The sequence below is a fragment of the Anopheles funestus genome, chromosome 3RL, assembly GCF_943734845.2.
Source record: "Anopheles funestus chromosome 3RL, idAnoFuneDA-416_04, whole genome shotgun sequence".
In the NCBI taxonomy this organism is placed as follows: Eukaryota; Metazoa; Arthropoda; class Insecta; order Diptera; family Culicidae; genus Anopheles; species Anopheles funestus.
This window is the reverse complement of record NC_064599.1, coordinates 83,712,837-83,725,775: the sequence shown is the minus strand read 5'-3', so window position 1 is coordinate 83,725,775 and position 12,939 is coordinate 83,712,837. Positions and strand designations below refer to the sequence as shown.

The following is a 12,939-nucleotide window of genomic DNA, read 5'->3' as shown; positions in this document are numbered from 1 at the left end:
TGGAGAGAATTGAACAAAATTCAAAGAGGGAGGTACACTTAAAATCCCAAAAGAGCTACAATAAACAAACAAATTCTGCCAGTAATAAAATCAACCATCATTAAGCGGGCAGCTACCAAAGTCCATTGTCAAACTGGGACAGAAAATATAAATTTAACAACATGATCTGCACATCAAAAACATACCATTGCTTTGAGCATTATGTGCCACACTGTTGAAAACAGAACGATTGAAAGATCGTAAAGAAACGGAACAAAGGTACGTTTTACAGCCAATTCTAGGCATATTTTGTTTTTATCGAGTATTAATTGATCAGACTTATTATACTATCGCACACGATTGTTTGAAGTACGCATTGATGATCAACAGTAAAGATAGTGATGTACCAAAAGTAGTGTTGAAATAAACAATACGTTTATTTATTGCACTGTTACGATATGGTTGACTTCTTGTACAAGGCATAAAAACGTTACCCCAAACATCTGCAACAGTTGAATGAATTTCATGTTTATCAGCACTTGATATCTTAATATTCTTGAATCGACTAATGGCAATAATATGGTATTATCGGACTGTGGAACCTCCAGCTCTAGACTTAGAAAGACGATATCAAATTGTAACATAAAAATGCTGAGAAAAGTTGTTTATATTTTCAGCTTCCCTCGTCAGTGCCATAAGAGCCTGCCAGTACATTTAATGTACGTTTAATCAAATGATCTTCCCGGACAGAGATGTTTGCATTAATGAAGCTGAAAATTGAATTTTCTTCCGAACACCTTTGAAAAATTTACATTTTTCCTAAAGCTTTGCACTAACCACCACGCAAGCAAACTCGACCATACCGAAGATAACGAGAGAGAGAAAAAAAAACTGTCAAAGAACCGAAGTGTTCACTCTCTTTTGTGCATAATTAAAACAAATTTACACTTCATTAGTCACAGCAAGGTTATACCCATCGTCGTTACCAATCTGCTGGTTCACATTCACATCATCCGCTCGCCTTCTGCTTCACATTTTCACTGACACACACTTTCACGGGCAATACAATCCATTGCACACGGGAAAGCGACCGGAAGTGTGCCAGTTTCATCCACGTCATCACGAGCGCGGGTGTAGGAATCGTTACAAAATTAAAACAAATGTCATCTCATTAAAATTGTTTATTCGACATCCCCCGCGCCGGTCGTTCCAGGCTGCGCTAACAACTCCATCATTATCATCACCGTCCGGCTTTCCTCCGCCCTACCCTCTCCTATCCTTCCCCATCATCTTGGATGTGGAACATTCTGTCTGCGTCGTGCACTGAGTTGGAAAACTACAAGCACTTCATCTTGCAGCTGGATATGGTCGCGAAACAAAACACGGTTCCACGGTAGCACGATTTATGCTTAATGGTTCTTGCGTGAAGGAATGCAACGCAGCTCGTAAAGCGTGCGAGTTGAAAATTTGCGAAAAGGCTATTAGCTGCCACAACAAGGTACGCCTTAACGTGCATATCAAAATATGGACAAGCATTTGCTCCATCGTTTAGTCAAATCTAACTGGTCGTTGCGGTTAAGAAACAGAAAATAATTAAATTATACCTCAATAAAATCATCTGTTAATAATCTACCAAATAAGAATACATTGTATAATACCATAAGGAAAAAAATATTTATCACTAAGCATGAGCATTGCCCTTCTTTTTTCTATATGGCGAAAGGCATATATATTAAACCATAATTGTTTGTACAGTAATTTCATTTTTCAGACAAAATAAACCCATTTGGAATTATTCATGAAATCATATCACTTCTAGCACGTCTACTATTGCCTTCTGTGTCCACTGAATTTTCATAATATCGATATAATTTCGATTTTTATCAAAACTTGTAGTAGACGGTATTAAAATCACATTTTAGCTCAAATAGCTACAAAATGCCTTCCTAAGTGCCGCTTTGCAGTTAGCACTTTGCTCAATTACCAAATGACCTGTGCAAATAATTTGCCCAACCAGTTCCAAGTTTGTCTAGTTCTAGAACACCACACGCTTCAGCTGAAACGGCGAAGCGAAAAGTTTAGTGAAAATCCAACCAAGTTCTTGTCAGCAGTTGCAAGGGAGAAACGAGTGTGCTATGTTTGGCGAGTTTTTCGCCAAGCAACGATGATAAATGACAAACTCCAGCTCGACATGCTCCAAAGTTGTAGTAAGATAGTGTAGGGTATGGGGAGATTGGGTATAATTTTCCTAATGAGCTGCTGCTTTTTTGTGTCTATGAACTTGAAGCTACCTTATCCATGTTACGACAAATGAAGCAGAATTGTCCCCAACGCTGATTGCGCGATTGCGAAAAGTTGGTCTTTTATTTGATAATGTTATACGGTTTGTGCACGCTTTGAAAATTGAATTGAATGTCAAAAAACATACCTTCAGCCGTCTGGGTGTGAGTGTGTTTGTTCTGTAAAGAAAAAGAAACAAATGTCAACGATTAATAAAAGTTTTTTTTATGATGCCGTGACGAGCATAAAAATCACAATGACAGTAAAGTAAAAAATCACAGCTTAAATGTACTATTGTTCTATTATTAGTAGGTTTACTTATGAGATGTACCGGGAATATTGATATGAATATAGATGTACCAGTGCAGATGACTTATCAATGCTGTCTAGTAATTCTCAGAATTCCATCAGCTCTTGAAACCTTTCAAATTTATAAACACTAGAATACCCAAGCACAAAAAGTTCGCTGAACTTCCTTGCAAGTAGCACATGAAAATGGAATGCTAATTAGACGAATTCAAACTCCAATGAGTGTATCCATGGGCCACTCATGAAGAACGATACATATTTTTATGGAGAAATGCTCAAGCATACCGATGCTATCGATGTTTTTATGCAAATTATTCAAACGTCGTGCCAAACGATTTGTTGAGCTATCGTTTCGCTACGGTATACATTGAGCCACATGAAAAAAATAAGCTTACGAGCTCGTTCGATCATGCAATACAATCGATTAATAATCGGACGAAAAGAAAGGCCGATTTTTCCCCCTTACTTTTTCAACCATTTTGGACTACAATCGGCTAAATATACCAACACTAATCCTTACACACCGAGTATTCCATGTTTCGCAACATTCGCCATTCAATCAGTTTCATCTGGGGCAAAGAGAAAACCATAAGCACAACCCCACCTTCGAAAGCGAATCACGAAACTAGCTTGCCCTGCGAGTTCCCTTCCATCATCCCGTTCGAATTTTATTATGCTCCGGATTATGTTTCACACAAAGGATCACGCAAAACACTCGGCTTCACTTTCTGCCTCATGGTGTTTGTCCTTTAAGGCTCACAGGACGCAAAGGAGCGTTAGAGAAGAAACCCTTCGCAGTAATGGTGCCACGTGGAGGCCTTTTCGACATTCCGTCGGCTTCGGCTAACGCATTCAACACATTCTGACATGGCCTTCAATTAAAGGTATTTTGATGAGGTGACTCTCTTCGTCAATCAGTGAACTAACTCTGGTGGTTGGGAACGCTGGTCGAAGCAACGGCCCCACTGGATCAGCTGGCGAATGATTTCTCAGGGTATCCTTTTGTGTTTAGCAGTATGGTGCAGCATTGTAAGACGATGCTGTTGTGGGAGTATCCACGATGAGAAACGCTGGATGGGCATTCTTCTGGTTGTCGTCTCCTTTTGTAAAATCCATTCGCATCTGGTAGCTTGCAGGCTGGTGAGTTTGATGCTCATGTTTTGCTGTTTCTTTTTTTTCGTTTTAACATTCGACTGTTTTGATAAATAGGGACTTATCCCACCCACGCTAATGGACACGAAATCGAGCTAAACGGTGGGTCGTTGTTTGCTTCATTTGTCAATGTACTAGCTTATCATTTCGCAGCAAAGTAAAATGCGACGAATATTCGGTGTTTTTTTGAGGAAATATTTTTAGATTAAAACACTTGATACGTTGGAAAACGGGAGAAAAAATTGCGGCTAACGTTTAGTAACTCTTTTAGAAGGCCAGGGCATGATAAAGGGTTATCTTTGGGCAGGAAATCTCAGTTTTCGGGACTTATTTTCAGCAAACAATATTGATGTTTTGGTGAAATAATATTAAAAGCTTAACTGCATCAAGTGGAAATGTGTAACATGGCATCAGAGCGTGATATGAGTGTTTCTAGGCGTTGGTCTTTTTACTGGTACTTACAGCAAAAAAAACTTCTTTGGTAGGCTTCTGCTTCGTTAAACCCTAGTAAGTTGATCTATTTCTTGTTTAAGTCGTGTCTATTTCATGCTGTTCTTTTAACACACATCCGATAACGAACAAATTCAAACTGAAAACTTCCTTAAATTGACAATTTCAAGCGACAACCTGTTCTGAACGATAACGACTACCGGTTCAATATAATTTCTTTCCTTTTTACTTAGCCTTGGTAACTTTTTTTGCCCGATCTGCATCCATGATTACGTGTAACAAAATGCAGCAACAAAGTCAACCCTTGAATAGGAAAAACCATCGTAAAATCCCTCCGTTTCGTCCACTTCCAAAACCAACCAGTGCAGTGCAGTGCCTAGGGATCAAAGTGAGCATTTTTTCCTTTGGAGATGGGTTCTTTCTTCATGTGGTGGTATGCCTGAACTAGCTGACGGCGTATAATGCCTGATATCGTATGCATGAAATGCGTTGACTACGTAATACTTAGGATGCTTCAGAAATTCTGAAACGTGTGCCTCTTTTAGCCGTCCTGCTTCATGTTCTTACCCTTTTTTAATCCTCTCCTCTGTCTCGCGGGAATCACATATTGCCTAGCTTTTTTTTTGTTGGTGTGACTTTTCTTTCCCCGTGTATGACGATTCCGGACGGATTTCATGCTGATAAAGAAGCGACCGAGATCGTGTATGTGTGCGTGTACTTTTAAGGTAAAATATCTTCGGTGGTGCGTATTGCAGGGTTTTCTTCCCCCATCCTGTCAGAAGACTGCGCCTGGTGGATATGGAAAGTAGTAGAACGATTTTGCGGGACCAATTCTCATCGCCAATCTCGCCTACGGTGTCGAAGGTCTTTCGGTTTACTTATCTTTTCGTTAGAGAAAGCATTCCCGTTTGCCTTCGCAACAGCTTAGGACAGTCCGCCTTGGGAAGATTGCAAAGCCCTAAACATGATGCCATTAAAAGTTATGTACACAAACCAGTATCTTCGGTTGGGATTTTGACGCGAACGAAACTGTTTGATGGTCCATGAACGTCGGAAGGGATCATTTATTATTTTTGTACCCGAAATGGGGCTCTTCCTTCCGAAGTAAAGGGAAATCCTCTATTTTTAATGTCTTACTTTCTCTCCCTCTCTCATCAATTCCGAATGCCATCAATTCCTGCTAACTCTTTCTTTGGAAAATGGTAAGATTTTTCAGCCCTCAAAAGGAAAGAGTTAATGAAATGAGCTTCCGTGGAAAGTTTCACTTTTACTTCACACGATCTTCGGACGTTCGGGTGATCTACTTTCACCGTTCTGTGTTTAGAATTATTTATAACATTTTAAGCAAACTTTTAATAATTGCGGTTCAACAAACACCGGTCTTGGGAGGGGTTTTCAGGCCAAATAAAATCTCCAAAAGTATGACAGAAAAAAGGAGCTTTTCTGCTGATTATCAATTTCGGAACCGTTTTAATTATGCTCGCGGTATCGTTACAGTATCTTGGTCATGCTGCGATAGCAATAATGATACTAAAGGATGAGAAGTCAATTTTTATTTAATTACATTCGAAAGGGTAAAAGAGAGTAAACTTTCAAATGTAATTATTAAGCATTCTTGTTTGGATTGCTGCTGTACCCATTTTTGTATTTCCACTAAAAAGAAATTTTAAATATGCGTTTTAATCATCCTTTCTGCTTGAAGTTCATACAATCAACTATCACGTTCATAGCAATTTCATTTTGTACACCACCTGAAGCTATGCAAACATTTGCTCCAATGAATCCTACCTGTTTTCGAAACAATGAACTTCATATTAATCCTTTGCCTCGCGTAAATCACCCAACCACAAGCTTGCATATCAACGTAGAGCTGAAACATTTTATCCCAACTGAAAAATGTATCACAAAAAAGAATAAATTAAAAACTCCGCACATACAATGGGATGCAATTGTTCAATGGATGCTGCATCATGTTGTTACCGCTGCTAGTGATCCTGTCGAACAAGAGCTCCAAACAAACACCAAACGTAGAAAGGAGAAAAAACTATCCATTGAACAATAAACAAACATATGGATGGGAACACTACAAAGGATTCGATCAAGTGGCAGTGGCCAACCATTACTGGGGCCACTCCTGATGTTTGATGCTTCAACTTTCCGATTGAAAAGTTGTTGATTCATGAGTTAGTGACAGTTATCTATTTTTTTTTTGGTATTTTGTAGGATAACTAAAATTAAGCTAAAAGATAAACAGTAAAACCTACACATAGAGAAGAGTCGACAATCTAATCTACCCAATCTAAAGACACTTAAACCATTCAATAAACTTTTCATTTTTAAGAAGCCTTAAGTTCGTATCAGCAACTAACTCAAAGTTGTTTGTTTTAAAGAGGTTTTCAAGGATGATTTCAATACTTAAATGCTAGTTCCAGACATACTTTTCTTTAGATCAAAAAGTTAGAAAAGCTTTTAAATTCGTAGGAAAATCGATCAAAGCTTCGACGTAGAAACTGGCAAGTTTTAAGCCTACCCTTCAACGCCCATTTTCATATGCACGGATCCCAACATGGGAACGTCGACATATATACCGAAAACATCGATAGCTAGACGTCCCAGTCCACTGGTTCAGCTGGTCAACCAATGTCCGTCGTGCGCCCTGCCTCATAGATGATTTATCACAATACTGTGCACATACATATTTATGGGAAATTTATCTCCGAATGAATGTGTGTTGATCAGCATATGTGAATCTGTGCGTGAGAATGATAAAGGAAGGAAGCGAAAATAGAATTTCGGTCAGTAGAACCTGCTTACTGTGAAGGTTTCCTATGGCCCAACCTCTGGCTCATTGTGATGACGTCGACGCCATTTTTCTGGTGTCCTAGTTTTTCCGGTAGCCAGCTCTGCCGTGCTTCATGTTTTTTTGCCTGCGGGTTCGTAAAATATTTGTGGCCCACCATACTTCATCGCCATCTTTTAGAAGGCTTTATGCAAGCCTATGTCCGCTTGCAAGGGAGAAGCTGTTTTTACCGCTTTTAGATAATGAAAAATCATTTCTCATTACTGTCGTCTTTTTTGCGTACGTATAACCGTCTCAAACGGTGTCATAAAGAAGCTGGTTCTTTGCAAATAGTGGTACGCCTTTTTTCCACCCTTCGAATGAACCGAACCGGCAAGGTTGTACGCTTGAATGGGCTGTTTGTTATCATCGGTACACACCCTAACCTCAATCCTTACGTTCGTGAGCCTGCCCAATGAGAGACCTTTCCCAATATGTCCCAACCGAATGAATCGATTACCGGAAGATTCGCCTGTCGTCCACAAGAAGACATTGGCAGTTATTTATGGACTTATGGCGAAATTGTTTAGTCGAGCGACAACGACGTGAAGTAGCTGCTCCGTTCGCAAGGCGTGTACCGTGTAGAACGTTTCGATTTCGGTTACCTTCTCGGTAGGAGCGAGCTCTGGAAGAAATGTCCACCAAATGATAGCCGCTCGATTAGCGAGGCGTAATGTCCATCCGTTTGCGACAAGAGCCTGACAAAATCCCGGACATCGAGCGGAATCGATTAAGCTTTTATGTGCAATCATCAATTCTCCATCTTTTTCCTTTTGCTGCTACGTTGAAACAGGGCCGATGTCTACACATGTGTCGCTGCAGTCTAACCCATGTTGGGAAAGGGGATTAATACCGCAAACGCACATCTCGAGACGATCCGCACACTTTTTGGGGAAGAGTTAGTCCTTCGGAATATATCGGAATGTACAGACTGCTGCCGAAAATAAGGCAGGCGCCAGCGTAACGACTCGTATAATGCGTTTTATGAGTTTCGCACATTAACTACCGATTATTTGTGGTGAAACCCCGTTTAATGGTCGATAGAACATTTTTGGACGTGAAGCGATCGGACTGGTCGGATCGATAGTAACGCTTCTAATAACCAAGAAAGAAAGCGAAAAAAAACGTTGAAAACATGTTTTATGTAAGCTTCGTTTAACTCCAGCTCACGAAACTAATTATCTCAAACGGCCTGTCGATACAGGAGTTTTCCATAAACAATCCAGTAAATTATCGACCTTATGAACATCCACATCCACTTACGCACAGGCCACAAAGGGAAACGTTTCCAATTAATTGAATCATCCATACACAACCCTTAGAAGTAACCACACTTGAGCACGTATCTTCCATCGTCCGCCTCGGGTGAATTGTGTGTTGTGTTGTTCATGGGCAAATACTATCCGACCGATACAAGTGCACTTACTTTGCTTTCACCAGCGGGATAAGAGCATGTTACACAAAAAGTTAATTAACCTCCAAGTACCTCCTATCAGAAAATTTCGACATCCGGACAGTGGCTTCAGATATGTTAGAGGAAAGCTGTCCCTAAGACGCGGAAACATTTGATTTGATTTAACCTATCGTTATTCAAATGTAACAAATTTTATGAATTCTGAAAAGGCATTTAACCTCGCTGTTATTCATGTTTTCTTTTTTCTATTCTGCAGGTGAACCCACCGATGATCAACCCTTTGTGTCGAAAGGAGACAAAATCGATACTAATCTGTACCTTTACTCGGTAAGCTCTAAAAGATGTACAAAATTTTACATATATTTTCCCTATTCACAGCACTATGACTATAAATTTATTTTTCACAAAGAAATCCTCACAGCATGAAATCAATCAACAGTCATCAAAAAGGGAGACATCAACGTCAAACCGGCAACCGTCCCCTTTACTACCGTCATGTTAGCTTAACGATGTATTCTAACTTTTTTTTGGAACGGAGTCTGTAGTTTCTTTTGCTAAATTGCCTTCATTTTCAAAAGGATGCAAGCCACTTGACGGTCGACGAAAATCATCTGTGTTTGCCACCCGGGCAACTCGCGGAGTTTGCCTTGTCGACGATACAAGGGAAATAATTATTATAACTTACAAGAAGCTACAAAAGCAGCACTGGCAAAAGCAACCTGCCTGAACTACGAGGGAACGCTCCGGCTTGGCACAGACCTGAAACCATTTATCATGCTTTTAGCTAGAGTCAGGCAGAATAGCACCTTGCCAGAAGTCACCGATGATCCCTAAGCCATGAGGCCACCCGGTGGTATTCACAGTCTGCAACATTACACGAGTTAATAGGGTTCATAAAATATTAAAAACGGTGTCAAAGACGGTGCCCGTGTCATTCTCCATTTTGCTGAGTTTAGTTGGTAACCTTCTTCGTATCATCATTTACCCCACCATTAGGACGCTACGGGGCAAGTGAAAGTAACTTTGCTCGGTTTCACGGCATAAACGCACGATAGTTTCGGGTTACGCCATTGCAATTTCACTCCAACGAAATACCAACATGCCTGCGTTAATCATTAATATCCTTATAGCTGACTTTATTTTTCGCTAATATTTGCCTCTGCTTGTTCGTTTCTTGCGCGCACAGGATGACATTCAAGAACGTCCGCATGTCACCACGCTCATTTCGTCCCTGGCAAACTACTCGAATACGATCCCGGCAGCTACGGATCCCGATGCCAAACCAGCACCTGCCTCCGCCCGCATGGGTAAGTAATGAACGCACGGGAAATGTCACGAAATATTCTGCACTACACCAGAGGAGCAGTCAAAACAAAAGTAACAATAAATGATACCAAAAACCCGGATTCTCGGTGACATTGGAACGGTACATGTGGGCACTTGTGAGTGATAATGAATTAGTTATTACACTTCATTCTCATTCCTCAGCTCGATTAAAGTTAAGATACCTATAAACCGGATAAACTATACAACCAGCGGAAAGGCTCCTTGCATAATGCTCACACTATAATCCTCTCGGCAAAGTCCTCTTGCCACTAAAGAACACATTTAGGAGCAAAACATACTGAATCCGTCTAAATCGTTTCTGGTTTTGAATGCTTTGTTGAAGTAGTTGAATATTTAGATATATGTTGCTTACCTTTCAGAGTGTTTGATGAGAAAAATAAATATTTCTTAATCTCATGCAAACAACCTACTACAATTAATACTCAATTTATTGTTTCCTTTACTAATTCTTATTTTCTTAACATGCTCCTTTTTTTCTTTTTTCTTTTCTTATCTCTCTCTCTCTTTCTCTTTCTTTATTTTCACATTCTTTCTTCAATTAACATACGAACATACGGATTAAACGTCTTGGGTTGCTGTGTAATATCTTTCAAATACAACCAACGATGGAAAACTCCGACGAACTCGCCCCTAACAGGCACACTCATCGGTGTCTATCTGCCGTGCATACAGAACATTTTCGGTGTAATTTTATTCATCCGTTTAACCTGGGTTGTCGGTACGGCTGGAGCCATATTCGGGTTTTTAATCGTATTATGCTGTTGCTGTGTGGTATGTGCCAGCTCTACCTTTAACTATCTCGCTGTGTATATCCATGTATAGAACGCATCATCCGCATCCATTGTTCACATACTCATATGATCGTGGTAACGTCATCGTATCATCATTTCATTACGCTTTTTTCCCCATTTGACTAGTTAAAAACCTGTCAATCGCATTCGTCCTCACGTTGATAGTTCCACCTCCTAGGTGTTATATCATTTTGATCTCTATTTTACTGACTACACCCAGCCCATTTCATGCGACCAAATCATGCATACTTCACTTAAACATCTCTGTAAATGTGTTGTAGAAATCCTTGAATAAAACACTTCTAAATCCGATAGTCACAGCCTTCGCTTGATTTACAACCGAACCATTTTTACTGTGCAAGTTGTCAGGGATGCAAAGTGCTATAACTTCCCGTACATTAAGCAATTACGAACACCTACATATACGCACACACGTGTGCAGCAGAATCGCTCACAGTAAATTCCAGCGTCACATCATTGAAATTCAAAACATGCCATCCCACGCCCCAAACAGACACATTTCGAAGTAGGTTAAATTATTCTCCAAGCTACAGTAAATCGAACACAGACTGTTAAATTTATCGCGGTTCTATATCCTTTCACCTGCTCACTTACCCAACAGCTTTGTGATGCTGAACGAAATTCGCAAAATTATTCCCAGTTGCCTTAAAACACCCGACTCTGCTCTGAAGCATCCACCACAACATGTTGGGGGTATTATAACATACAAAAAAAAACTAGGTCATATCTAGGGAGCACAAACTTCATATTTTATGTATGGGTTTAATCAAACATTCATTTGCATACCATGTGAAACGGTATGGTGAATGGCTATCAGCTTCGGTTGCGTGTTGTTCAATCGGGACCGGGAAAAGCTCTTATTCCGAGATCTGTCTTTCCCGCTGCACAATTTGGCCTGTTGAATTGTACTTATTTGCGTACAGCGCAAAGCATCCCCGTCCGGCTGATGTTAATGAACCCCATCCATTTAAATCAGTAAGCTACCCAATCTCAGCACGATATACATACAAACGATGTGAAGAACTCGAATTTCGAAACGTGTGTGCGTTGGTCACGCATCCCTGCACTATTACGGTGCACTATTAATTGGTGGAAATTTAATCGCAAACTTGCAACACCCCGCCTCTTTTGGTCCATTTTGTTCGGTTTGATTATTTTTCCAACGCCGAGAAGGCCAAACATACACACACGCATATGGTAATGATTTGCGAGATTTTGCTTGCTTGCTAATGATGTTAGGAAGGTCCACAGAGGTGGAACTGTGTTAACGAAGCATCGATTTTGAACTGTGCGGCAAACCACAAAATTCGCAACGATGTTCAAACCCCGAAACGGGCGTAGCAGCTGTTTGCGCCTGTCCTTTCGGGTGTAATTCGGACAGAGTCTAATCTAATTAATGTCATACAGTGTTCGCTCAAAATGGCACCCTTGTCCTTTCATATCCAGTAGCAAATAATCTAGGCTTGGATACTTTCTAACCCTAACCCAGCGAAACCAGCGTGTGCACAAATGAGCAAATCTCTTGACTGTTGGGAAGCTGCAGGAGAGGCTGGACTGTTTGCTGACCCAAGGCCTCAGTCTCTGTGGGCTTTCGTTGGGTGGGAAAAAAGCTAGCAACGCAGCCAACCGAGTGAAATCCACATGAACGGTTCGAATTAATCTCATTCCCTTCCTGATTGAGGACTATCAATCAAAGGCAATCAAAGCGTCCACCGTCGGTCCTCGCCAACGCCACCCGGTACTGTGCGGAGGCCGTACTCATTATGAATTTCTGCTTGCTCAGAATATCGTCCTGCCAACACAACAAATACGTCATTAAGTAAGGGAGTAAACGGCCAAGGACATTCTGGACTTTTTTTCTCTCGTACCCTTACACTTTACTAACAAATGTTAGTGGATTAAAGATCTGCACAAGTACGTAAAGGGGGGAAAGCAAGTCTCCGCGCATATCAAGGATAACCGACTTTAGTACGAGTTGTGAACAAAATCGTTACGTACTGATTAACTTCTAGCCGATCGGTTGATAATGAATGAAAGGTGCGAATACTTCAACGGTAATTAATTATAGCATTAGCTTTACAGGTCAAATTATACTACTACACGCGGTTTAAGATTGAAGTCAGTGAAAGGAGAAAGTTCGTTATGATACTTTTAGCCAAGTTGATACAAGTATTTTGTTTCTATTCATTCCGCTTGCCGTTTCCACTGTTAAATTTGATACCTTAGATTTTATCTGCTAAACTGTTATTAGATTATATTATTATGAAAGGAAACATGAACAGCATATCAGTGGAAAGCTTTCGAATAGATCAAATAAATTAGACTGTAAAGTGGTGAAAAAATATACTCATAGTCAT

General features: G+C 40.3%; 1 protein-coding gene across 20 annotated transcripts in view; it reads left to right on the top strand.

Moving 5' to 3' along the window:
* Positions 1-12,939, top strand: part of LOC125767431 (solute carrier family 12 member 4) — a 115,058-nt gene that overhangs the window by 72,157 nt on the left and 29,962 nt on the right. For all 20 annotated transcript variants that reach the window (XM_049434024.1, XM_049434015.1, XM_049434016.1 and 17 more), the window contains 3 exons: positions 8,680-8,750; positions 9,610-9,730; positions 10,408-10,541. In XM_049434024.1, the coding sequence (XP_049289981.1) occupies positions 8,680-8,750; positions 9,610-9,730; positions 10,408-10,541 (326 nt within the window). The remainder of the gene's footprint in view (positions 1-8,679; positions 8,751-9,609; positions 9,731-10,407; positions 10,542-12,939) is intronic.